At 49.4% G+C, this 24,921-nt stretch overlaps 1 protein-coding gene across 2 annotated transcripts in view; it reads right to left on the bottom strand.

Annotated features, from left to right (window-relative positions):
• Positions 1 to 1,220: 1,220 nt before the first annotated feature.
• The window catches only part of CES1 (carboxylesterase 1), a 30,787-nt gene continuing 7,086 nt past the window's right edge, over positions 1,221 to 24,921 (bottom strand). For both annotated transcript variants that reach the window (XM_015070350.3, XM_015070351.3), the window contains exons 3-14: positions 24,754 to 24,898; positions 21,814 to 21,947; positions 19,278 to 19,431; positions 17,400 to 17,504; positions 16,324 to 16,428; positions 13,690 to 13,728; positions 9,372 to 9,512; positions 7,709 to 7,789; positions 7,316 to 7,463; positions 3,130 to 3,261; positions 1,849 to 1,921; positions 1,221 to 1,585 (exon numbers count right to left, since the gene is read on the bottom strand). In XM_015070350.3, the coding sequence (XP_014925836.1) occupies positions 1,402 to 1,585; positions 1,849 to 1,921; positions 3,130 to 3,261; positions 7,316 to 7,463; positions 7,709 to 7,789; positions 9,372 to 9,512; positions 13,690 to 13,728; positions 16,324 to 16,428; positions 17,400 to 17,504; positions 19,278 to 19,431; positions 21,814 to 21,947; positions 24,754 to 24,898 (1,441 nt within the window). In that variant the 3' untranslated portion in view covers positions 1,221 to 1,401. The remainder of the gene's footprint in view (positions 1,586 to 1,848; positions 1,922 to 3,129; positions 3,262 to 7,315; positions 7,464 to 7,708; positions 7,790 to 9,371; positions 9,513 to 13,689; positions 13,729 to 16,323; positions 16,429 to 17,399; positions 17,505 to 19,277; positions 19,432 to 21,813; positions 21,948 to 24,753; positions 24,899 to 24,921) is intronic.

Here is a 24,921-nt window from a genome sequence, read left to right as displayed (position 1 = left end):
CGTCACCAGGATGGGCTTCATAGGTGCGAGACCCGTGCGTTCACTCAGGACTCTAGGCTCACGGTGGCTTTAAAACTCTGCAGTCGCCATCTTGAAATTCTTAACAATTTTTAAATAAATAGTTATTTTTATTGTTAATAAAATTGCACAGCAAATTATGTACGTGGTTTTGTCTGTCGCTTACTAGTTGAGTTTTCTTGGGCCTTGTGTTAACTTCCATGGGGTTGATAGCAAGCATTCACCTCAAAGGGTGTCTGTGAAGATTATCTGAATTAATATAAAAAGTACTTTATTATGAAGGCACATAATAAATATCCAATAACTTCTAGTTACTGTTATTATTATAGGATTCAAAGGTATAATCATCGGATACCTGAAGGCTGATGCCCACCTTCACCTTGTAAAGTTCCATCTGACCACCATCTATCTATCTATCTATCTATATATATATATATTATTTATTTATTTATTTCGCAATCTTCAGGAACCTGGGAACTCTCCTTTATTCGCTGGCTTATGCATTCAACCATCCATCCATGCACATATTCAGCACACACACTGTGCAGGGCCCAGGAGACATAGAGACTCGTACAAAGAGTCCTGCCTTGAAGAACTCATGGACCAGGTCAGTGGTTCTCAACTCTAGCCGCACACCAGCTAAACATAGGGAGTTAAAAAAAAAAAAATTCCTGTTGTCCAGGACCCTCCCCCGGACAAAGGAATTAGAATCAGGATGGGGCCTGGGCAACGGCATTTTTTAAAAAGTTGTTCAGGTGATTCTAATGGGCAGCCAGCACAGACATGCTAACGATAAATCCTGAAGTGATCCAGGCTATAGGAGGGGTTCAGGCAAGTTGCTGGATGAGATGACCTCAGGGAAGGGCCCGGGAGGATGCTGTGTACATTGGAGAAAAACTGCGGATCTCTGGAAGGGTCAGTAAGGGCCACATGACGGTGCCACAGGGTCACGACACCTCCTTTCTCCACCACTGCAGGTACATATGTAGACTGGTAGCTCCACATGGACAAGAGAGACATTACATTCTGGCCACCCCACATCCTGTTGCTGGAAGTTGTTGAGGGCCCAGAGACATGGGGCGGATGCACAATTATCCTTGGCAGCTCCTGGGGCCAAGCCATCCCCACCGGAGGCACCTTCCAGACAATCATGCCCATCCTATTCATCTCCTCTCCCTGAGCCCAAGACACAGACACTGACGTGGTCTCCGAGAGAACATTTATTCCCTATATTGGCCACAATTCCTCTTCCCCGGCCTCTGCCCTCCCCCACCAGACATATTCCCAGCCTCCTCCATAAGATCCCTCTTTGGCTCATAAACACCTACATAGACTACCCCAGTCTGGGCTCCCCCAGGGCCCATGGCCAGCCAGCCCACCCATTCACAGCTCAACGTGCTCTTTGTGGGGTGGCTTTTTTGCTGCCCCCTTGGCCAGGAGCTCGGTCCAGAAAGCCACGTCCTTGTCTTTCAGCTTCTGGGCTGGCTGAGTGGTGGCTCCAATCTGCAGATACCCTTCCTTCTGGTCATATGCCGGCCAAGAGGGCAGTCCTTCCCCATTGGGGTTCCTAGGAACAGAATCAAATGAGAATTGCCCAAAGTGACTGTGGGGACCCAACAACACTTTGAGATTTGCAGGACTTCTTGGTTTCATTTCCCCCAGGAGGCTCCTTCACCTCCAGAGGCAGGGAGCTCACCGAATCCTAGGCAGCCTGTCCACTTTTAGAGAACTCTCGCGGCTCCTTGTCAGGGTTACAGGGCTGGGAACTACCTTTCCCAGTAAACACCCCCGCCTGTCCCAACCCTGCTCCATCTCTGTCACCAGCCTCACCCACTCCGAGCAAAATTGGCCCAAAATTTCATCATCATCTTGCTGAGTCTGATCTCCTCTTCTGAAGCACCTCCTGTGGGGAAGAAGAAAAAAAGCCTTTGCTACTCAAAGTGTGGTTTATGGCCAGCAGCACGGGACTGCTTGTTAGAAACTCAGAATTTGAGCCCTTGCTCCAGACCGACTGTGTCAAAATCTGCATGTCAAGAAGATCTGGGTAATTTGTGTGCACTCTAAGCTTGGGCGTTGCTGATGGGGGACTCGGGGGTGGCTGCAGTCTCCTCAGTGCCTAGACAGCCACGCCTCCCCGCACCTATCAAGGTCTCCAGGGCTACACCCAGAATGTTCACTACAGAGACCCCACCTTGGGATTGCTCCCATCTGGGCCTTTGCTCACTCTCTTTTACCCACCCATGTTCTCATAAAACCTGAAATATCATTGATGTGCAGTGGCCCTAATGTGTCAGCCAAGCAGGAAATGCCCAGAGGCACTGCTGTGTCGGCCACAAACAGCCTGAGGTGGGTCACACGCAAGTCATCTGTAACTGGTGATAGTGAAGGCATTGGAGATATTTGTGAAAGGTCTTCTTTAAAGTATTATATTATCTAGGTGCCTGGGGAGCTCAGTCGGTTAAGCGTCCAACTGTGGCTCGGGTCATGATCTCTCAGCTTGTCTGTGCTGACAGCTCAGAGCCTGGAGCCTGCTTCGAATTCTGTGTCTCCCTCTCTGTCTGCCCCTCCCTCACTCACTTGAGCTCTCTCTCTCTCTCTCTCTCTCTGAAAAATAAACATTAAAAAATAATAAAGTATTATATATATTATTAAATATATTAAGTTGAGAAAGTTAGGAATTTTAGGTGGGTAGATGGTTGGACAGACAGACACACACGTGCACATTAGCCCCGATTCAAGGTCAACACCAATTCTAACCTTACCCTCACTCACAGTGGGAAGTGAGTGGTGACATTCTAGCGCTTGAGCAGGGCCCTGCATGGTGAGGGCTAGAGCAGGGCCCTCTAGCGCTTGAGCAGGTGACCTGCCATGTGGCTTATTGATACCCAGGCCTGAGTTCTTAGAGTATGAACGGGGGCACTTGGATATACCTTCTCCACCAGATGTGTCGGGGTAGGAGAAAGGTTGGAAATTTTCATAGTTCAGCCCTGCTCCGATGTATTTGGGTAAGTAAGGTCAAGAGAGAAGGGGGAACTTGACCCATGGCCACCAAACTGAGACTTAAACCCATATCTTCTAACTCCAAATTTGTCGTCACCAAAGGGCCATCACCTTTTAAAAATGGTGCCCCGAAGACTGAGAACAGCTCATCGCCATGGTCCCCTATCAACGTCTTGGGTTTCATGTCTGATGAGAAGCTTGGATGATACTGGAACTCATACATGTACGTGGGGGCTCCGGCATCTGTAAAGACATGGATTCATGCACAGTTCATTTCCCCAGATGCGCACCAAGGGGGCCCTGAATGCTCCAGGAATTGGTGGCACACCTAGGTCCTAGGTACACAACAGCAGCAACATTAATAGCTGCCCATCGTGAGAGCCAACTGTGTACTAGACATTGTGTGGCCCTACAGAAAACCCTTGGTTACCAGCATAACACAGAAACAAAGCTTTGGGAAAGCTCTGCGATTTGCTTAAAGATGCACAGTTGGAGGAGGTGATATTGGCGGTGATAAACTGGTGATAAACCGGAGATCAACTGGCTTTACGTCAGATATTTGTTGAATGAATCAATGAATGAAGACTGAATGAATGAAATGTTGAAATTCTGAATAAATCCATTCAAAATAGTATCATTATAGGGGCCTTGGGCCAATTACACACAGATCCTGTTGCCTATTGATGGGTTCACACGCAAGAACATCTCTATACACACTGTTTACGCTACTGTATTTCATTGAAAAATGGGCTCGTTTTGATTCCTTTGGAGACTATCTGCAGCCCAACAGGTGCCTTTTATTCTACCCAGTTTGGAGAGTTTCCAGTGTGCTTGTCAGCTAATTCCTAGGGAAGAGGGAAGCAAATCCTAGTTGCTGGCTTGACAGCTCAGATATTTATACAAACATGGGGGAAGGACATAATCTGTCTCTTGTATCTGGGGAAGCCGAAAACTCAGCATTTTCTATTGCTCCATCACCTCGTCACCTCATATCTTGCTTCCTGCTGGGCCTGGGGTGGTGACAGAAGAGAGAAAGAGGGCTCGGAGGGAGGACAACGGTGCCTTTCTCCTGCTTTCCCAACCCCCACTCTCAGCACCCCTCTCCAAGCCCCCAGAAGGTGTCGATTTTCCCTCAGATAGCTTTATCCAGAGCTGTCCACTCTGCCTGCCCCTTCAGGGCCAAGTTGGGGGCCACCAGTCTAGGGTGGTACATGGAACTGGCACTTTGCATGGACCCCAATGCCCACGGCAGAATGGCTGATGGGGAAGGGTTGGGTCCCTAGTCTGGCTGGAAGAGAAATGATACAGCTTTTTTCCCCTTTGGGTGCCGTAACAAACTTGGAAAGTGCAGAAAAAAGGCAAATGACCAAAAAGATCACTTACAATCCCAGCACCACTTGAAGACACCTCTGTTAATATTTTAGCATATATCTTTCTATGCATATACAAATGGGAGGATAGTGTATATGTCATTTTGTAATATACTAAAATCATTTCTCCATATCATTAAATATTTGTCCCCAAATGATTTAACGTTATATGCCATCCCCACATGAGGAGGTAGAATAATTTATTGGAATGCCTCCCCGACCCCCCAACAGTGCACCCTTGATTTAGCCAGAGGTGCTGTCTGGAAGAAGCAACCCTTCTGTGGTTTTTAAATCCACATGTTAAACAGCTGCTTCAAGGTCAAGCAGAACTCACTGAGGGAAGGGGCTGTAACGTCCCTCCACCACTCGGGAGTTTTAGAAAGGAGCTCTTTGCCACAGAGGGAAGACCTTCTGTGAATGAGAGAACTCCTTTGGGGCAGCCAGCATGCGGCACAAAAGAGAATTCTCTCCCTCTCTCTCTCTCTCTCTCTCTCTCTTTTAACTTTCTGCCTAAAACCAAGAGGAGGTATAAAATTCCTACAAGCACAACAGATGTTTTCAAAGGAAAGTAGGGCACAGATTAGGATAATAGGGCAATAACAGAAGAAGAATAGGAGAAACAGAAAGGACAGACTTTGTAATCTAAGTTTGCCATTAAAGCATGGGGATGGCCCCCCCTTTTTTTTTTAAGGAAGAGCTTGGCAGCATTGTCTGTATTTTTTAATCTGAGTTTTGCAAGTGAGAGAACTAAGAAATCCCAGGCATGCACTGGAAGGCCATTTCACACCATGTATCAAGAACTTTAAAATACTCTAACGGCCCCACTTGGGAACTTGACTTCTAATAACCAATCCTAAGAAAATTATTAGAGACTTGGTTAAAGTCTGACTTTAAAGGCTGAGCATAATATATTTTTCTTGCATTGAAATATAAGCAGCCAGACTAAATATCCAATGGGACAGGGATACTAAAGTAAATTTTGATGCATCATTCCATGAAATAGTGGTTGTTTTTGAACACAAAATAGTGTGCTATGAACAAAAATATGACATACGATATCAAATTAATTTCTAAATTATATGTAAGACATGGAAAGATTATTCAAAGAAGATATATCAAAAATGTATAGCAGGGGAGCCTAGGTGGCTCAGTCAGTTGGGTGTCCGACGTTGGCTCAGGTCACGATCTCGAGGTCTGTGAGTTCGAGCCCTGTGTCGGGCTCTGTGCTGGTAGCTCAGAGCATGGAGCCTGCTTCAGATTCTGTGTCTCCCTCTCTCTGCCCCTCCCTGCTCTGCTCTGTCTCTCTCTGTCTCAAAATAAAAATAAATGTTAAAAAAAAATTTAAAAGAGAACGTATAGCAGATGTTTCTAGGTGGAGGAATTTAGAGTGATATCTAATTTCCTTCTTCATGTGTTTCCATATCTTAAAAATTTTCCACACACGTAGGATATTAATTTTATATTCGGAAAACTTTCTGTTTATCAAAAAGAGATCGAGGCAAATACAAAATGAAAGAATAACATTGACAAAAATCTGTGTGGTCCTGGCAAGAAGACCCCGAATTCAAAGTCATAGGATACCAGATAAAAAACACACGTTCAGTATAGCTGGGACCAGCAGACAAAGCAGAAGAAGATGTCACAAGCCAGGCATGTATCCAGAGGCAAGACCAAGGTTATGAAAGGGCAAATTTGACCCCAGGCGGCTCCTGGCTGAAGCGTTTCATCAGGACCCCCGGGAGGAAGAGACAGTAACTGGCTCCTGCACATCACTATACGGAGGGCTTGGGGACAGGGTAGGTCAGCTCTAGCTGCTTTTTTATCATGCACAGAAAGTCCTGAATTTTAAAACCCCTCTGGCATGGTTAGATAGAGAACCATTTCCTGGCTTGCAGACTAGGTGAAGGAAGGGTCCTGTGAGGACCTCGTAAAGACGCCCAGAAGGGATGCATCCTTTCTAGATGAGCTTATCCAACCCTGGATCCACCTCACAGCCTTGGATCAGTGCAGGAAGGTCCTGTGGTAGAGTCAGCACACATCGGGATGGACAGAAGCCAGCTGTGTACATGGACAGTCTCTGGAACACCTGCCCCCACACCTCCCACTGCTCATTTCTTTTGTTTTATTTTGGTTTGGTTTTCTTTTGTTTTGTTGTTGTTGTTGTTGTTTTGGGTTTGTTTGTTTTTTGTTTTTGCTTTGTTTTTGTTTGTTTGTTTGTTTCCTGATTATATGCTTGGCTTCAGTCTACCCCCAGCTTTACCAGTTAACAAACCAGTTTGCAGCTAGCTCTGACCTTGGAAACCTGCCAAGGCATATCTTCTAAGACCTGCCATCCGGCCCCACAGACCACTGTAACTTCAGGGGAGGGGTCCCTGTGGCAGGTGCTGCTGGTGCCTCACCACATATCCAACTTCTGGACGTGCCAGCCTGACTTCCACCTCCGGCGTCCCTTTGGCCACCAAGAGACCACACTGCCCGTATGTGAAGCAGGTGAGAGCTCCAGGGAATTACCAGCCCCTTGGGAACAGCCTTCAACTCATGGCTCATGAGAGTGAAAGAATAAATACCTCTGCCCCTTGCCACTCACACGGAATAGCCCCGAGACGTGACTGGAGACACGATAGCTCCAGGTGTCCAGGGAAGTCTGATTGGTTTCCTTCTCCTTTTGGGGCCACGTCTCCATTCTTCTGCTGGTGTTTTCTGGGGTCACCTCCCAAATAAGCTACTTGCATTCAGATTCTTTTCTCAGAGTTGGCTTCTGGCAGACCCAAAGTTAGACAGTGTTCCACCCCCGGCCATATGGAATTGGCCTTGGAGGCTTGACCATTGGTGGTTTCCACATATCTGTCTATGCTGAGAAGTGAGTAGGACCAACAGTGAAGCTGGTGGGTTCAGTGTCCCTCTCCTGCCCAACCTGTGGGACTCACCTCTGTGGTAACGGGCCACAGTCACAGATGGGACACCAAATATCACATCTCCGAGTGCTTCCAAGAACAGGTCTTTCTTTTTGACAGGGTCATCTGTCCCTTCTAAATACTTCTCAGCAGCCAGTGGAATCAATTCCTCAGGGATGCCCTGAAATGGAGCACAAGTAAAAGTGGCCCCGGCCCCCACCCCAGTGAATGACACAGAGAATGGCTTGCATTAGTGGTAAAGCTCTCCAGCACTACCCTGCGTGGTGAGGTGGGAAAGGCAGAAAAGTGGGGGCAGAACCCTCCAGCCCCAGTCTGCATTCTGCCATCGAATTGTTCAGCTATTTGGGGCAAGCCTCTGCCCCTCCTTGGGTCTCAGCCAGTTCCCATGGTTCCCCAGACTCTTACAATAAGCCGGTAAGACTTCCACAGGAGTGACATGGCTGTCTTCTGGTCCAGCTTGCCTTCAGAGAGTGGGTAACCCATCAGCTGTTAAAACAAGTGACACAAGTATGAATCATCAAGAATTAGCACAAAGAACCACACTTACCAACCAACCAAAGGTCACTTTGTCATGACTTGACAGACATGGGTTCTTGATGAGTTGGGTAAAATCAATGAGACAAACAAGCTTATTATATCCAAGCAGGTGCAAAAGGATGAAGTAAATGTGAAGAGAAGCTGTCCCAGGGCCTTGCACTGTGTGTGTGTGTGTGTGTGTGTGTGTGTGTATCAATCATAGGCAAGAATCCCCACCCTGGACATGGAGACACACAGGAGAGATTTATGCCTGGCTAGTGTTGAAGTAGAGGGCTCTGAGACAAAGAACACCGACCTCACAAATACCCCCACTGTCTCAGATGACCAAGGAAGCATCAAATCCTGCCATTGTGGCTTTGGTCCGTCAGTGACCTCTGAAATTTCTGTGCTCCATCCAAACCTCTGCACTGTAGAACTTGACCAAACTCTAGCTTGACTGCCAGAGCTTAAGATCTTGTCCCTAAGATTATCCCAGTTCCCCTTAACGAGCTCCAGGACACCAGGGGAATGTATTATTTATTCTGGCCCAAACCTGGTGATAGGTTGATAGGGCCCTGAACCCCCTTTAGAGCAGCTACTTTAGAAAGCTTGCAATTACAATTCTTTCTCTGCCCTTTGAGATGTAAATCTACCACCCAAAACTGTTTCCTCCAGGACCTTAGGGCCACCTTTTGAAATGCAGACATTCAGCCCCTAAGTCTCCTTTCTCCCTCTCAGTCCCTGTGACTCTGGTGGGCACCCTGCTGCCACCTGCACACCACTGCCTCTGGACAAAGAGACAGAAATTTGTTTCTGGAAAAACAGCACTTAACAAATCGAGGTGGACTAGTCCTGCGGACAGACTCCCCCGCCCTCCGTGCCCCTGTCACACCCCCACAGTGTCTTTCCTTGGCACATTCAGGCCTTTAACCAGGCTCCAGCCTTTTGTTGCAGGGACCTGAGTTCAGCTCACACTGGTCTCTCCTCCCTGCTGCGGGGGTAGAACTAAATAAGACTGTCCTCACCGCTTTACCTGGCATTGGCTGTGTTTATTTCTGACAGAGGGAGAGCACTTCTGACTTTTCGAACTTTCACCCCAGAGGGAGAAAGCTCCTCTGACTCCCCCAGTTAGATGACCAAGAAAGAGCAGGTGCGGGATTTATGGAGGGACAGGGAGAGCACCAGCCCAGGTGGACGGGCCGCAGGGGCTCAGGCGTCACTCCTTAACTGGGAGTCCGTCCCTCTCCCAGTTTCGGTCTGCCCATCTGCCCAGTGATTATCCTTACAGACTCCCCCGGCACCCACGTTGTGGGATTCTTAGATTGGAAGACAGTCAGAGTGCTTGGGGAGAGGGGTCCCCAGGTGGCAGTGGGGCCATCCTGGAGAAGTTTCCCCACGGAAATGTCAATGCCCCTCCTCATGGAAATGTGAAGGGGACAGCTGCCCTGGATTCAGAGGGGGGCCTCGAGAAGGAGGAGCCTCTGTGAGCAGAGATGGGAGGGGTGATGTGATGGGTGGGGGAGGGGAGCCTAAGGGGACCCCACATTCTCACCTTTGGAAGAAGCCAACCAAACTCATGCTTGTTGATTCCGATGATATAGGGAACAAAGTTGAATTTCTTTTCTGCCAGAATCTCTTCAGGCATCTTTGGTAACAGTACTCCATCCACCACGATGGGCAGGAAGGGATGGCTCTGGGAAGGAGGGCATCATGGTGTCTGGGCTTCTGCTCTCAAGGCCACACGCATATCCCCCTCTCCACCTGTCAGAGCAGGGGGCCAGCACCCCACACCTGCACGGCCACAGGCGGTGGCCACAGAACTCAGGCTCTTCCAAACAGGGCCAAGTGCATGTGACCCCAGAGGCAGAACTAGCAGTGGGAAGTCTGAGGGGGGCAAAACTCACTCAAACTGAAATACATGTATACATATCTCTACATATTTCCATACATTTATGTACATATAAGCATACATTAAATTTATTAAATATAAATATATTAAATATATAAATATGCAAATATATTTTAGTAATAAAATCTATAAACATATACATTTTATATAACTTTATATAAATACATAAAATATATACGTATATATACACACACACACACATATATATATATACCGCACGTATATGTAAAAATTTGTGTCTCTCAATTTGCGGTTTACATTTGCCTATGTGGGTCTCTAGAGTCAATTCTGTTATCCGTGGCTGTTCGGTTCTCTAAAGGCACCGTGGGCTCTGAACTAGCAAATGCGGGGCCACTGCTCATGGGGAAATACGATGTCAGGTTCCTGCAACTATCTGGTCACATTTTCATCAACTCCGTTTTCCATGTGCTTAAAGACACCTTGATGGAATATGCGTTGCTTACAAATAACTAATTATATGTAGTATTTATTTATAATAAAACACCAGCTGAGGCCTCACCATCTTCCTGGGCCCTCGGGAACATGCCTGGAACTTCCTCGCCTTCAGCCTCACGGCAGGGTTGTTATGCTTTCGTATCCGTGGTCATCTCACAAAACCACGAATGTGCCCGATTTCCCACAGCTTTCATCACATACTAGATGGTATTTTAGCGCTTTCCCAAGCCGCCTCACAGACAGATCGGCAAGTTGCCCCTTCCTGTTCCTGGATGGGCTGCCTTATTGATCCCTTGCCGCTGAACTCACAGCCCACAGCACAGTCAGCCGCCCTGGAAGAAGCTGATCTAACTAACACACAAAGGCCCATCACAGCCTGGAACAAGCCCTCCCTCCGGAGCACGGGACAGTGCCTGAGGGGCCACTTGCCACAGTGAAACCATCAACAGAAAGCACAAAAATGCAGAAAACGTGGCACTGAGTAGACAGTGGAAAGGACACGTGTTAAGAGTATGAGACATGAGACAAGAAGCCACAGGTTTTGCTGCATCTCGAACGGGAGCCTACACATGGTCTCTCAGCCTTCTCGCCACTCCATGTCCATGAATGACAGTAAAAAGTGTCAGGAGTATCAGGGCGCCTGGGTGGCTCCGTTGGTTAAGCGTCCAACTTTGGCTCGGTCATGATCTCACAGTTCGTGGGTTCAAGCCCTACGTCAGGCTCTGTGCTGACAGCTCAGAGTCTGGAGCCTGCTTCAGATTCTGTGTCTCCCTCTCTCTCTGCCCCTCCCCTGTTCATGCTCTGTCTCTCTCTCTCTCAAAAATAAATAAACATTAAAAAAAGCAGTGTCAGGAGTATCAGTTTTGGGGTCACACATTAATTTTAGAGAGTAGATGAATTCACAAACACAGAATTCACAATTAATCAGAATCAATTGTGCTTATTGGTCTATATTTAATTAAACACAAGCTGCTATTGATAAACAGTTCGCTTCGAGGAGGTAGTGAGCCCCCCATCACTTAAGGTGCCTAAACAGAGACCTGATTCCTTCTTAGAGAGAAAAAGCATGAATAAAATCATCAGGGATGGGCTCGCATTGTATTGAAAAAAATGTCTCCATTTGAGGTTTTACCTTTGATGAAGATCAGTTACATGGGCACAGATTCAGCAGCACCTGACCCCCATGTCACCATCTGGGGAGCCGGCTCTGGGCATGGTTATAACGCATATTTGGCCACAGTCGTTATTAAGAATGTGGGTTTTGGAGCCAGATTATCTGGACTTGAATCCTGGCTCTGCCACCTACTGGCTGGTAACTTGGGAAAGTTATTTCATCTGTTTGTGCTTTAGTTGTGTCATCTGTGAGACGGGTTGAAATAGGGATTAAGTGACCGAACCGGTGCAGAATGCTCGGCACAGTACCTGGTCCCGGAGGCAGCTCGATACACGTTAGAGATCACTCCTAAAACTCGCTGGCAGTGCTCCGGAGCCCTCGCCAGCTCCATGAGCCGTATTTCCAGCTCCACACGCCATGCGCCTGATCCCCCCCACCGGATGGCAGGCGGCGTTGGACAGCCCCCTGTGGCTCCAGGAAACTGCATCTGCCCTGCAAGGGCCAATGAAGAGATGACGGGCCATTTCTGGCAGCCACAGAAGGGGCTCAGCGGGACCGGCGCCCGAAGCCTAATCCAGAACGGGCACGGCCTGGGAGGGTTGGATGTTGCGGCATACTTTTTGCACAATGCCTGGCACACAGCAGTCACATGGACGTGTCCTGAAGGGATACTCCATGGGGGCGAGGGCGTTTGTCTTGTAAGAAAGGTCAGCCTTTTAAGAAGGAAGTGACATGCCCTGACCTGTGTTTACAAGGGTCAGTCTGCGGCACCGGGGGACGAGGGTGGGGGGAAGTAAACGTGGAAGATAATCAAAGTCCAGGAGAGGGACAGAGGGGCCATGATCTGACCGAGGTGGCGTCCCACGGAGGCTGACAAGTGACACCAAGAACAACACGATCGCTTCCCAGTGGCTGCCCTGTGTGGGCCTCGGGCATTCCCAGGCTGGGGTCAAAATCCCAGGGGCTTGCTTCACCACCTTCTTTCTCTTCTGCCCCATATCCTGTCCATTAGCAAATCCCACCAGCCACGACTTCAAAAATACCCAGATGCCACCCCACTGTCTCACCACCCCCTCTGCTACGGGCTCAGCCCAGGCTGCCATGACCTCTGGCCTTGACTACTGCAGCTCAGTGGCCTTCCAGATGGTCTCCCGGGGCTGCCTACCCTTCCCTACCTTCAATTTCGATGCAGCAATCAAAGAGCCCTTTTGTAAAACCCAAGGTCAACTCACTCCTCTGTTCAAACCACTCCCAACACTTCCTCATCTCACTTGAAATCAAAATCCAATTCCTTTAAAGGGACCACCCCCACCTCCCTTTCCTTTCTAGCTTCAAGCCTGTTCTCTCCTCTGACCCCCTCCACACCAGCCACACAGGCCTCCTGCCTCAGGACCTTTGCAGCTGCTGTTCTCTCTGCCTAGGATACTCTTCCTCCAGTTTACCTGACAGCTGCCTTCCTCTCTGCCTCCAGAACTTGGCCCAGATGTCACCTTCTTCTTGAGACTTCCCTAACTCTGCTATGCAGATTCAAACCACAGCAAACTCTATACCCATTTCTCACTTTCTTTCCCCCCATAACAAGGACCCTTTTCTGTTACTGTACTCTTCCCTCACTCCAAGGGCATTGTATCTGCCTTGCCTGTTTTATTGCTGTTTCCCCAGCTCCTAAATCAGGTCCTTTCACACAGAAAGTGCTACTTAAATCTTTGCTGAATGAATGAATGAATCTCCCTGAATGCTCACAACACCTTTGAAGGCAGGTGCTGGTGTCCATCCCCAAGAGAGAGCAGAGAGCACAGGACTGTAAAGGTTGCAGAGATAATGTCTCAGAACCTGTCAACGTGCTGGAAAGTAAGAGGGGAGGAGGAAGGAGATGGGAGGCTGCTATGGGGTTCTGGTGTGGCTGGGAGGAAGGTGGTATATCCTCAGGACTGAGATTCTCAGCCCCTTCCGGATGGCCCCTCCAACAGTGTAGCTTGGACAGCTAATCAACCCAGCAGCCTCCTGGGAAAGGCGTGAGCTCCTCAGTGAAGGCTCCTTAAGAAACGCTTCATCCAGCTAGCTCCACGACCGCATGGTGGAAGTTTCTAGTCCCAGCCCTCTCCTGAGGGGAATTTCTGGGAGCGGGAAATGTAAACAAGAAGTGGGCGGTAGGCTGGGGCCAAGGGACACAGAGTTGGTAGCCGGATTGGGAATCAGGGAAACCTGTTTCAGTCCCATGACTAGTCCACCTGGCTGCGTTATCCGGGCAGGTCACTGCCCCTCTCTGAGCCTCGGCCACGCAAACACAAGGAGTTACCAAGAGCCCACAAGGGAGGGTTCATTCATTCCTATTTGACTAGAGCTTAAAGGTGTCAAGAAACCTGTAATCAAGAAACCAAAAGTCCTTACCTCTCTGGGGTCTCCATACAAATCAATAGTGAAAAATTTCTGTGAAGACAAAGGCAGAGGGTGTGGGTGAGAAGGCTTCCAGGGACAAAAGCCATGAGAGGTGAGCCAAAGGTGTCAAGTTCTCCCTCCTGGTGCCACCCTGGCTGGACTGAGAGGAAGTGGGCAGGACACTGGCTCCCCTGGGCAGGGGCACAGGTGTAGGCGTGGGATGGGGGAGGGAGGCGCTGGAGAAAATGTCTGTTGTTTGTGCCTGCCCTCCATCCATTTCCCCTACTTGTTTCCCCAGGCAACATGACCCCAGTATTCCTTTGGGGGACCTCCCTCTTCCCCACTCTCACTCCATAAATCCAGGCATCTGTATGTGACCTGGGGTGCCCCATCTCCCTGACCATAGAGATTAGTTCAGGTATGGGCACAGGCCCGTGTTACTCCAATAGGCTTTACCCCTCAAGTTTTTGCTGGAATTATTGTGAAAGTTTCTAAATGGATAGGAATGGAAGTCTAGATGCTGTTGCTATCTTTAACCTCCCCAGGGAACAAACTTGCCTGAGAGAAAAAAAAAAAAAGCTGAAAGATAGGGCAGGTATATTCTTAACAATATCATATGTGCATCTGGATCCAGCCATGCCTGAAGCCATGTATTCCTCAACTGTGGTTTAGTTTTCGGTTAGTTTCATGACGATTTTGTTACAACACATTTCTTTTTCCACTCAAGGAATTTTGAGAGGAGTCTCCTCTTGTATAAGAAAGTCCTGACTTAAGAATTAACTCACTGAAATTCACCCCCACCCATGCTCCTTTTTTGCTGTATATTTGCTACACTGTAGCTAACAGGTCTCACTAGAATGTAGCAAGTGACAAGTAAGGTATTCTTTATTAGGGCTGTAGCCCTGCCAGTCAGTGAGTTGTATGTCTGTGTGCCTGTGGGGGGCGGGGGGGGAGGAGTGTGTGGGTGTGTTTTGGGGAGACACTCTACATCAACTCAGAAACATAACATGGGCTGTTAATTTCTCTGGGTTTTCTCAAAACCACCAAGTCTCTCCGTATAAACGGAGCCTTCTTAAGTCAATGGAGAATTGCTGAAATAAACCTACCTCTTTCCAGGAATCGGAAATAATTGTGTTTTTATTCTTTGAATGCGCTGACCACCTTATTTGAGACTGAGAAACCAAGATTGAAGCCCCAAGGCTTTGGACGTTGGAGTTAAGCCAGGAAATAAAACAGAGTCCAGGGCCAGAGGCCTAGCCTTAGAGGGTCCGGGAATATCCTTAGAGGCTGAGGGTTCAGCTGAGAGTCCAGGGGCTTAGGCTACACCTTAGCTCACATTCATACCCTTCTCCCACAGAGGGAATAGTTCCCATTGGGCTCACAAGCTGTATTTTCTGGGCGTCCTTGTGATGACACTGTCATAGCCATCCATCAGTCCTCAAATGTCCCTCCTCTGTGAAGCATCCCTACTGACTATTATGAATGTTTCCTCTCTGTTTACCCCCACCGCCCTTAACCCATGAAGTATATGAGTGTGTTTCTCCTTGGACAGATCCTCATAAGCAAGGACTGTATCTGATTAATGTCTGCATCACCCACCCAGTTACCCTTCTCCATACACCTAGGATGGACGGAGGGAGGGATGGATGGATGGACAGATAGATAGATGGATGGATGTAGATGATGGAAGGAGTTGGTCAATAAAATGGCGTAAGGGTGAATCGGACGGATTGGTAGACAGATCAACAATAACTAGGTGAGGGATGGATCACTGATTTTGGATGACAAGTGAATGGTAAGTGAAGATACATGGTGGTTGGATAATGTAGAGATGACTGAAATGAACGAAAGTTAGGGATGGACTGATATTAAACTGATAAAAGAACATTGATGAGTTGGACAGACTGGTGGATGAGTAGACAAATACGATGATGAATGAATTGATGGATGGATGGTTGTTCCAGAATCACGATGGAGGCAGAGTCTCAGAAAAGCCAGAAAATTGGGCCACCACTGGGATATAATTGAGGTAGTTTCTAAATTAAGCAAGATAAATTGTGACAACCTTCCTTAAAATCTTTGTTCTTACTATCCCATCCTCAAAATTCAGAACAGTAGTTATCTCTGGGAGTATGTAATGCTTCATTTCTTAAAAATACATTTGGAAACAAGAATGGGAAAATAGTAAGTTTTGATAGAGGTGAGAGATTATGATACAATTTGTTCGTTATGCTGTTTTTCAACTTTGCAAATGTTCGAGATATTTTACAATAAAAAAGAAAAAAAAGAGGGGCGCCTGGGTGGCTCAGCTGGGTGAGCATCTGACTCTAGATTTTGGCTCAGGTTATGATCCCAGGGTCATGGGATCAAGCCCAAGTTGGGCTCGGCATGAGCATGGGGCCTGCTTAAGATTCTCTCTCTCTGCCTCTGCCCCTCTCCCCAGCTTGCATGCTCCCTCTCTCTCTCTGTCTCTCAAATTAAATAAAGAAAAAAAAAAAAGAAAGAAATTCCCATTCAGATCCAGAGGCTGACACTGTTCCCCAGGGGAGAGACACTGTCCCAGGCAGGTTTCTAGGTCAAGGGGACTGCTGAAATAATGAAGCCTGGGTGGGGTGCTCGCGTGGCCACAAGAATGGGTACACCTACCATCTTCCGCGATATCTCCAAGAGCTCCTCTTCTGTCTTCTGGCGCAGGCAGCGAACAGTGACAGCCGAGGTGGTGGTTTTACACCCAGCAAAGAAAGCAATTTGCTGCAGAGATCACAAGGAACAGCAGAATTCAAGAGCCATGTCCCTTCCCTCCATCAATAAAGAGCTGTTCTACCCCGACCTTCATTTTTAAAGACAGCGGTGGGGGAGCAGAGAATACTCGAGACCAGCAGGTGGGGGTCCTGGGTCCCGTCGTGGAATAAGCTTTGTCCTTATTCCCCTGTCTCTGTTAAAATGGGTGTAACGATCTCCAAGCTGAGCGTCTAGAGGGAGGGAGCGCAGGGCGGGGGATCGGGGCGGGGGGGGGGAGGGGGTGCTGTAAGAGCATGGAATCCAGAACCACACTGCCTGGTTTCAGATGTCTTTTCAGGAAGCCTTACACTCTACACACTAGCTTAGGTGCTTCTTTTGGATTACGTTATGACATCAGACACCTCTGTTTTATTGCTCTTATCAGCTGAGACTTTATAATCTGTGTGATTATGTAATCATTAATCTGCCTCCTCCATTACAATGCAAAATTCACGAGGCTGTTAGATGTCTGGCTATCCCCAAATTATGTGATGAATGAATGAACGAGTGAATGAATGAATTCTCCAGGAACCCACCCCAGCCATGAGGCACTTAAGGAGGAGCCACTCCAGGCCCACATCCTGCTAGTGGGTTCACCAGAACTGAGACCCTGAGAGACGAGATGTGGGGACAGTCCGCTGCCCACTGTGTGGCCTGGCAGTCCGCCTTGGCACACTTTGGGAAGAGTGTTCAGTGGACAGAGCACCATGCTGGCGGTCCAGAGACACGTGCTCGAATCCCAGCTCTGCCCCGATCCCTCGTGGTCCCTGGCAAGCTGCTTCCACTGTCCACCCCAGTTTGCTCAGTGGTAAAACTGGGAGGCTGGCTGCCACGTCTCCTCGCCCTTCCAGTTTCATGACTCTGGATGCCCTGGCAGGAAAGTCCCCTGAAGACTCCAGGGGAGCGGAGCAAAGGGTGTCAGGTGACCCAGTGTGACCCACCTGAGCTGCATCCTTCATGTCTTTCTTGACCAGGGCAGTAGTGAGGGCCACGCCACTCTCGGAGATGGCCCGGTGGAAGAGGTTCTTGGCCAGTGGAGATAACACCTGGCAGGAGAGTGGACGGAAAGAGAGTTTCTGCTGGTGTGGAGGGCTTTTCAAGAGCTATCCCATCCACAGCTCTACCCTGGCCCATTCCCCTGAAGACCCTGGACTCAGTAGACACAGCAGGTCCTTGCCTGGCCTGGCCTGGTCCCAGGCCGATCCTGGGACTGGTTTCTCCAAGAGAACCTTAGCTGGAGAGAGCCAGCAGCACAGAAAGAGGGGAGAAGAGGAAGTGTTATGATCGCACTGATCCTAACAATCAGAACTATCTAAACACAGTGTGGCAACTCCTGGCCACACTTTATTTTTTTTTTAATTTTTTTTTTTTAACATTTATTTATTTCTGAGACAGAGAGAGAGACAGAGCATGAACGGGGGAGGGGCAGAGAGAGAGGGAGACACAGAATCGGAAGCAGGCTCCAGGCTCTGAGCCATCAGACCAGAGCCCGACGCGGGGCTCGAACTCACGGACCGCGAGACCGTGACCTGGCTGAAGTCGGACGCTTAACCGACTGCGCCACCCAGGCGCCCCTCCTGGCCATACTTTAAAGACACAGTTCCAATTCCCCATTTCCATTACTCAGGATTTATCCTAAGAAAAGTGATCATAACGTTTATAATATAATTGGGAATAACCTAAGCTTCCAAAATCATGCAGTTGAGTGAATAAACCATTTTCCGTTCTTACCGTGGAATACTATACCATGGAATACCATGGAATCTACAACAAAATGATATTAGTGGAAGAGTGTTTAATGTTCAGGGAAATGTTTCCATTATAAGATATGCTAAGGAAGGGTTTTGTTTAAAAAATCTTAGGTAGATAAATGATAGATCAATCAGAGATAAATGATAGATAGATAAATAGATAGATGAGAGAGAGAGAGAGACAGAGAGAGAGAGAGAGAGAGAGAGAGAGAGAGAGAGAGAGAAACAGGGTAAGCGAATCATGGAGGAAAAAACTAGAAAAGTGTCAAAATGTCCATGGTGAGCTTCCCTGGGTAATGGGGCTATGGATGACTTTTTTTTCTTTGGGTTTGTCTGTACTTTTCCTATTTCTCCACTTAATAAGATATAAAAACATTTCCTTCTGAGTGTTCCACAAGGAAACCAATACATACATTCAAAATACAGTAATGGTGCTGACCCTCAACAGTGAAGGGGCTGGAGGGTGTTCTATGGCTCCCAGCACTTTGTCAGCTGGTTTCCATCCCTGCTTCTCTCAGCGGCTCCCCAGCCTCATTCCCCATACCTGGTCCCCAGGGGCCCCAGGAGCCCACACGGCTCCCCCATCCCGTCCCGACCCCACTTCCACCACCCTCCCCTGGTCACACACTCCCCCCATCCTGGCTCCACCTCTGCCCTGCTCTGAGCGCTCACATCCCCTGACAGGCAGACCTGGCTTCAGGCCGAACAGTGACGCTGTCCAACTCTTATTCATAATCCATGCTCACCCCTACCTTCCAGGAGAAATGCAGTGAATCCTAATGTTAAGATGAGTAGGAAGGAGAGAGAGAGCTGGAGCTCAGCCACGTTAGAAGAGGAGGGATGTCGCCGCTGTGGCTGGGGCTGGAGACTCTCGAGGACCCAGGACACTAGCCTGGGCTCTGAGCCTCCCGGGGGCCAAGGAGAGTTTGACCATTAGCCCTCCCCCCCATCTAATGCCGTGCAGAGTAGGGGCAGCCCTAGATCCAGATCTCGTAGGAAAAGGTGCCAACAGGGCAAAAGGCTCCAAGGAGTCTTATCAGTAGCCGTACCAAGGCCAGGAACACTTACAAGAATAGAGACGCTGATACCTCCTGCTGACTCCCCGAAGATAGTGACAGAACCCGGGTTCCCTCCAAAGTTGGCAATGTTCTCCTGGACCCAGCGAAGTGCGGCCACCTGGTCCAACTGACCCCAGTTTCCCCGGCTGTGTTCGTCCCCTGTGCTGTTAAGAACAGGGTGGAGGCGGGAGCACAGACTTCATGGCAGGGCTCTCAGGACCATAAATGGGGCTGGGGGCCCTAGGTGAGTCTTCTAGTAAAAGACTGGGCTTCCACAACCCTGACACAAGGGTCGTCTCCCGTCTTCATTTCTGTAGCCTTGTTCTGTTGTAGGGCTCTATAGTCATTCAACTGGGATCTATTTACTGAGTGTCTACTTTATGCAAAACACTGTTCTAAGAGCTAGGAGCACATCTGACAACGAAGCAGGCAAAATCTCTGATATACAGAGCTCACACTACAGATCACACACAAACAGATAAATACAGAATATGATGTCAGATAATAAAAGTATTCTCAGGAAAAATAAAACAGGGTGAGGGAAAAGGCAGGAGTGGAGCAGCTGGGTCCTATCTCAGATCACATGACCAAGAAAGGCCTCTTTGAGGTGGTAGCCTTTGAGTAGAGACTTGAATGGATGAGCGTGTGAGCCTTGCACATATCCAAAGAAGGGAATGCCAGGCTGAAAAAACAGCCAGTGCAAAGGCCCTGGGGTCCAGTGGACAAAAGTAGGAGTGTCGGACATGCAGCTAGAGGGCTCTGTGGGCCTTGGTAAGACCTTTGATGTCATTGTTAGCAATGTGGGAATCCATTTCAGGGCAACAACGAGGTTCCATTTATGTCTTCAATGATCACCCTGGCTACTGTCTGGATTAGACGTAAGCATCCAAGCAGCAGGGTTATAAAAGTAGGTGGTTATTACAATCATCTAAGAGAGAGACACAGAGGGCTGGTTAGGGGCCATAAGGGTGGAGGCGAGAAGTGGTTGGATCCTGAATATATTCTGAAGGTGGAACCGAGAGGATTTGCTGACCCGACTGGATGTGAGGAGTAAGAAGAAAAGTCAAGGGTGCCCGCTAGTCTTCTATCTGGAGCAGGTGGAAGGAGGGGCTTCCAGTAGCCAACAGGAGGCACTGTCAGGAGAGTAGGAAAGTGCGGAGCAAGGAGCGGTGGGGGTCAAGGGTTAAGTTTGTCCCGTGGAGTGTGGGGCCCTTCAGACGTCCAGTGGAGATGGCAGCAGGTGCAGGTACCAGTTAATGCCTTACACATCTGGATTTCCAAGGAGAGGCAGGGGCTGAGACGGGGAGCTTTGAATGCGGCCCCTGAGGTCACCCAGGGGGCCAGTGGAGATGGAGAGAGAGATACACATGGAGGTCAGAGGGTCTCGTGTGAAGAGCCGTGTGTGGATGCTGCCGAGGTTGGCCCAAGAGCTGTTGGGTCACTGGTGACCTCGGCCAGAATGCAGTGGTGTGTTTGGGGAGGAACCCTGACTGGGGTGGGGTGGACTGGGAGGGGCAGCAGCAGCAGAAATAGCTAATATAGCGGTTTGACTGTAACGGGGAGCAGAGAGACGGGCCACGGCTGAGAGAGGAGAGGAGTCTCAATGGTGGCGATTCATCCCGAGGCAGCACTCACCTGGGGTAGCCCTCCTCCAGCCCTGGGGGTCTTTCTTGGGAGCAGTCCACCCCCGGCCCACCCTTCAGCCATCTCAGGGTCAGAGGGACTGTGTAACACAGAGGTAACTGTGTCCTGTAGGGAAACTGGTCCCTGCCCCATGGAGACTCAATCAGGAAGACACTTGCCTTCACTCATTTGGGCCAAATTCCAAAAAAGGAAACGGGAGGAGTGGGTCTGACATTCCTCCCAGGGGGGCTGTCCACTGGAGTCAGATGCACCGACAACCTTCAGCTCCAGACACCCGTTCCTTTTCCTTCACCCACAAGGATGCACTGAGTTCCTGCCCGGACCACGTTCCTTCCTTCTTTTCTCATGTGGTAGCCTCTAAGTGCCCCGCTGCATGCTGTCTCGATAGATGTGTGCAATGTGCTGGGACAGCACAAGTGAGAAAGAGAAGAGTATTTCAGAGGGTGTAACATTTGGGTTGGGCCTTGCAGGATGAATAGAAGTTCATCAGGTACCGGCGCCTGGGTGGCTCAGTCGGTTGAGGTGTCCAACTTCGGGTCAGGTCATGATCTCACAGTTCGTGAGTTCGAGCCCCACGTCAGGCTCTGCTGTCAGCACAGAGCCTGCTTCAGATCCTCTGTCCCCGTCTTTCTGCCCCTCCCCCCCCCCAAAATAAACAAACATTAAAAAAAAAAAAGGAAGAAGTCCATCAGGTAGAATGGGCATTCTAGGTAGAGAGGATACACCTACAAAAAGCTCAGAAGCAAGTGGACCCATGTGGCTGGGGAAGGAGAAGATAGGTAGAGCCCAAATATGAAGGGACTTGGATGCTTCACTAGGGAACCTGGCCAAGATCCCGTTGAGGGCTGACATGATCAGAGCTGAATCCTTGCATCCTTGCTTTGGGGGCCAATGTATCTTACCTGAAGTATCCCCAGATGCCCAGGCGGTACTGAATGGTCACCACCACCACATTTTCATGGGCAGAGAGGACCAGTCCACTATAGGTTGATGCTCCGCCCACCATCAGACCCCCTCCGTGGATCCACACCATCACCTGGACAGGAGGGAAGCAACCGTCCTGGTTAGAGGAAGCAAAGCCGGGAAGGGCCTCAACAGGTTATCTGGTTTGGTTGCCTCCCTCTTGACCGTGACCCAAGGGGGCCGATCCCTGAAGTCCACTAGTCCCCAGCAAAGTGGGAGCAGGCAGGTGCTCCTTTCCTCTGTGCTCCCAACCGGGGCCTGGGCCACCACCCTACTCGGAACACCCTGGCTGTCTCTTCCTGGGTCCCCAGCTCCAATGTCACCAGGCTCTTCATGCTGAGAACTTCATCATGGGAGCAGCGAGGTTGAGAGTACCACATTCTCCCTAACACCCAACACTCCCATTGTCCTCATGCTCGGACTGTTCCCACAGCCCTGCACGCCCTGCCTGCCGCAGCCCTGTATTTCAGCCTCATCTTACCTCGTGTGCGGTGAATTAAACGGCTCTGGCACATGAATGACTGTCTCGAGAAGCACACGTGCCCCCAGTGGGATTTCTTTCAAATACACCTTCCTTCTGCCTCCTCTGCAACCCCAAATCCCACCCATCTTCCAAAGCCCAGCCTAAAAGCCACCTCCTCCAGTAAGTCGTCATTCATTTGACCAATATGATGTGAGAACCTACTATGTGCCAGGGACCACAATAAGCCTTGCGGATGAGGGTAGACACGGCACTTCATAATGCTCGGCTCTGGCATGTAGGCGCTCATACAGCCAGGGAATAAGAGTGCTTGAAAAATAATATTGCAATAGTTTTACTAATAAAAAAAATTGGGGGTGGGCACCTGGGTGGCTCAGTCAGTCAAGCATCCAACTTCAGCTCAGGTCATGATCTCACAGTTGGTGAGATGGAGGCTCGCATTGGGCTCTGCACTGGCAGCACAGAGCCTGCTTGGGATTCTCTCTCTCCCTCTCTGTCTCTCTCTCTGCCCCTCCCCCACTGTCTCTCTCTCTCTCTCCCTCTCTCTCTCTCTCTGCCCCTCCCCCACTGTCTCTGTCTCTCTTTCTTAAAATAAATAATAAGCTTAAAATTTTTTTAATGATTATTTATTTTTGAGAGAGAGAGAGAGACAAAGCATGAGTGGGGGAGGGTCAGAGAGAGAGGGAGACACGGAATCCGAAGCAGGCTCCAGGCTCTGAGCTGTCAGCATGGAGCCCGACGTGGGGCTCAAACCCACGGACTGGGAGATCGTGGCCTGAGCCAAAGTTGGACGCTTAACTGACCAAGCCACCTAGGTGTCCCCAAAAATAATAAACTTAAAAAAAAAAAAGAATTTGTAATACTAAGTGCCAAGTACCATTCCATGAAGTAGGGACTAATGCTGTCCCGTTAACAGACAGGAAAACTGAGGCATTTAACCCGCCTGAAGTCACACAACTCATAAGCAGCAGAAGCAGGACTTGACCCACCCAGTCTGGCTCTGGAGTCCATCCGCTGAGCCACCCAGCGCAGTGTGGCCCCCAGCCTGGTGCAGTGGGCTGGCCGTTAGGACAGGAGTAAGATCTTCCCTTCAACTCTAACTAATGCTTCAGGAGTACTTGCCTTGCACACTCACCAGCCACTGAGACAAAGCTTGACATGCGTCATCGAATGTGTGACTAACGCTATTCTAAGGAAACAGAACCAGGTCTCTCTGCTAGTAAAAGGCAGAACCAAGGCTTAAGACCAGACCCTGTAGTCCTGTGTCCGTAAGTAGGGGTCCTCCCTCTGTTCCTGCCACACCTCTGATCCCTGCCCGCCTCTGCGGAGAGGGACTGAGTTTGCAGTCATCTGCCTGATGGCTGAGGCAAGGGCTGGTCAGTAGTGATTCACTGAAGAAGCTGGTCAATGTTTGAGCATCGCAGATGGAGCCATCCTCCACAGTAATGGCTGTCTGGTGATGGCGTTTTTGTCCCTCCTTTGCCCTAACCCCCAGGTGTAGCTATGCATGGGAGGGCACGGAGTACGTAACAGAAGAATGGATGAATGAATGAGTGAGTGAAACGTTGTCCCATCTCACTGAGCTGAGCATATACAGTGCTAGTTTCTGCTCACAAGTCCACAGATGCCCTCCCCCCACTCCAGGGCATCATGCCAGGTGTGCTTCTGGGAGATGGCTGGGTGCTAACATCCCCACGCCTCTCCACCCCAGGGAATACCTCCTTTTCCAGGAGACCTTCCTCCAAGCTTCAGCTTGGCCTCTTTTATTGTGGAAATGCTGACTCATGGGGTCATAGGTCGGTGCCAAAGACAATTAAGGAAGGAGATTAGCTACAATAAAATCCCAGAAATTTGGCCAGAGGCAAAAGAAAGAGCTTCATGGGTTGCCCCAGGCTCTTCCCCTAACATCTCTCAGGGGACCCTGGAAGTTGACAGAGGAGCATCTTAAGTGCTGAGGAAAGGCCACCCACAGGCTCACTTTCTCAGTCTGTGCCAGGGAGCACTGGTTTGAGACTCAGAAGGCCTATGCTCTCATCCTGCCAATCCCACAGCGTGATCTCCCCTCCCCCATTCTGGACCTCAGTTTCTCTACTTGTAAAGGAAGGATTGGACTGGTGGCTTAACTCTAAGAGTAATCATTCTTGTCCTTCTATCAGCAAGAAACAATTTGGCAAAAATCACAATGTGCATGACAGAGGCACAGCAAACTCGCCCAAAGGCCCCGTGTCTGTCACTAGGGGAGACTGAGGTGTGGAGAGCTTGTGTTTGTTGGGGTCATGGGGTCTGACCGTGGGAAGTAAGGGAAGCAGGGGGTCCCTGAAACAGCCCCCACTCAAGCTGCCTTCTCGCTCTTCTGGTCTACACCAGAAGACCCGCAGTGCTGGAAGCTTCTGCTTACCGGCAGCCTGTTCTTCTTCCTCAAGTCAGCAGGAGTGTAAATATTTAGGTACAGGCAGTCTTCGGAAAACTTGAGAGGAATGCTTTCCTTCCTGTTGGTAAAGAGGTCGGAGAGCACCTGCCCTCCCACTGCATCCTGGGAGCACCTAGGGAGGGGACAAGAAAGAGG

Source organism: Acinonyx jubatus, chromosome E2, assembly GCF_027475565.1.
Source record: "Acinonyx jubatus isolate Ajub_Pintada_27869175 chromosome E2, VMU_Ajub_asm_v1.0, whole genome shotgun sequence".
Classification (NCBI taxonomy): domain Eukaryota; kingdom Metazoa; phylum Chordata; class Mammalia; order Carnivora; family Felidae; genus Acinonyx; species Acinonyx jubatus.
Note: the sequence above shows the minus strand (reverse complement) of the source record. Positions and strands in the feature narration are given on the sequence as shown.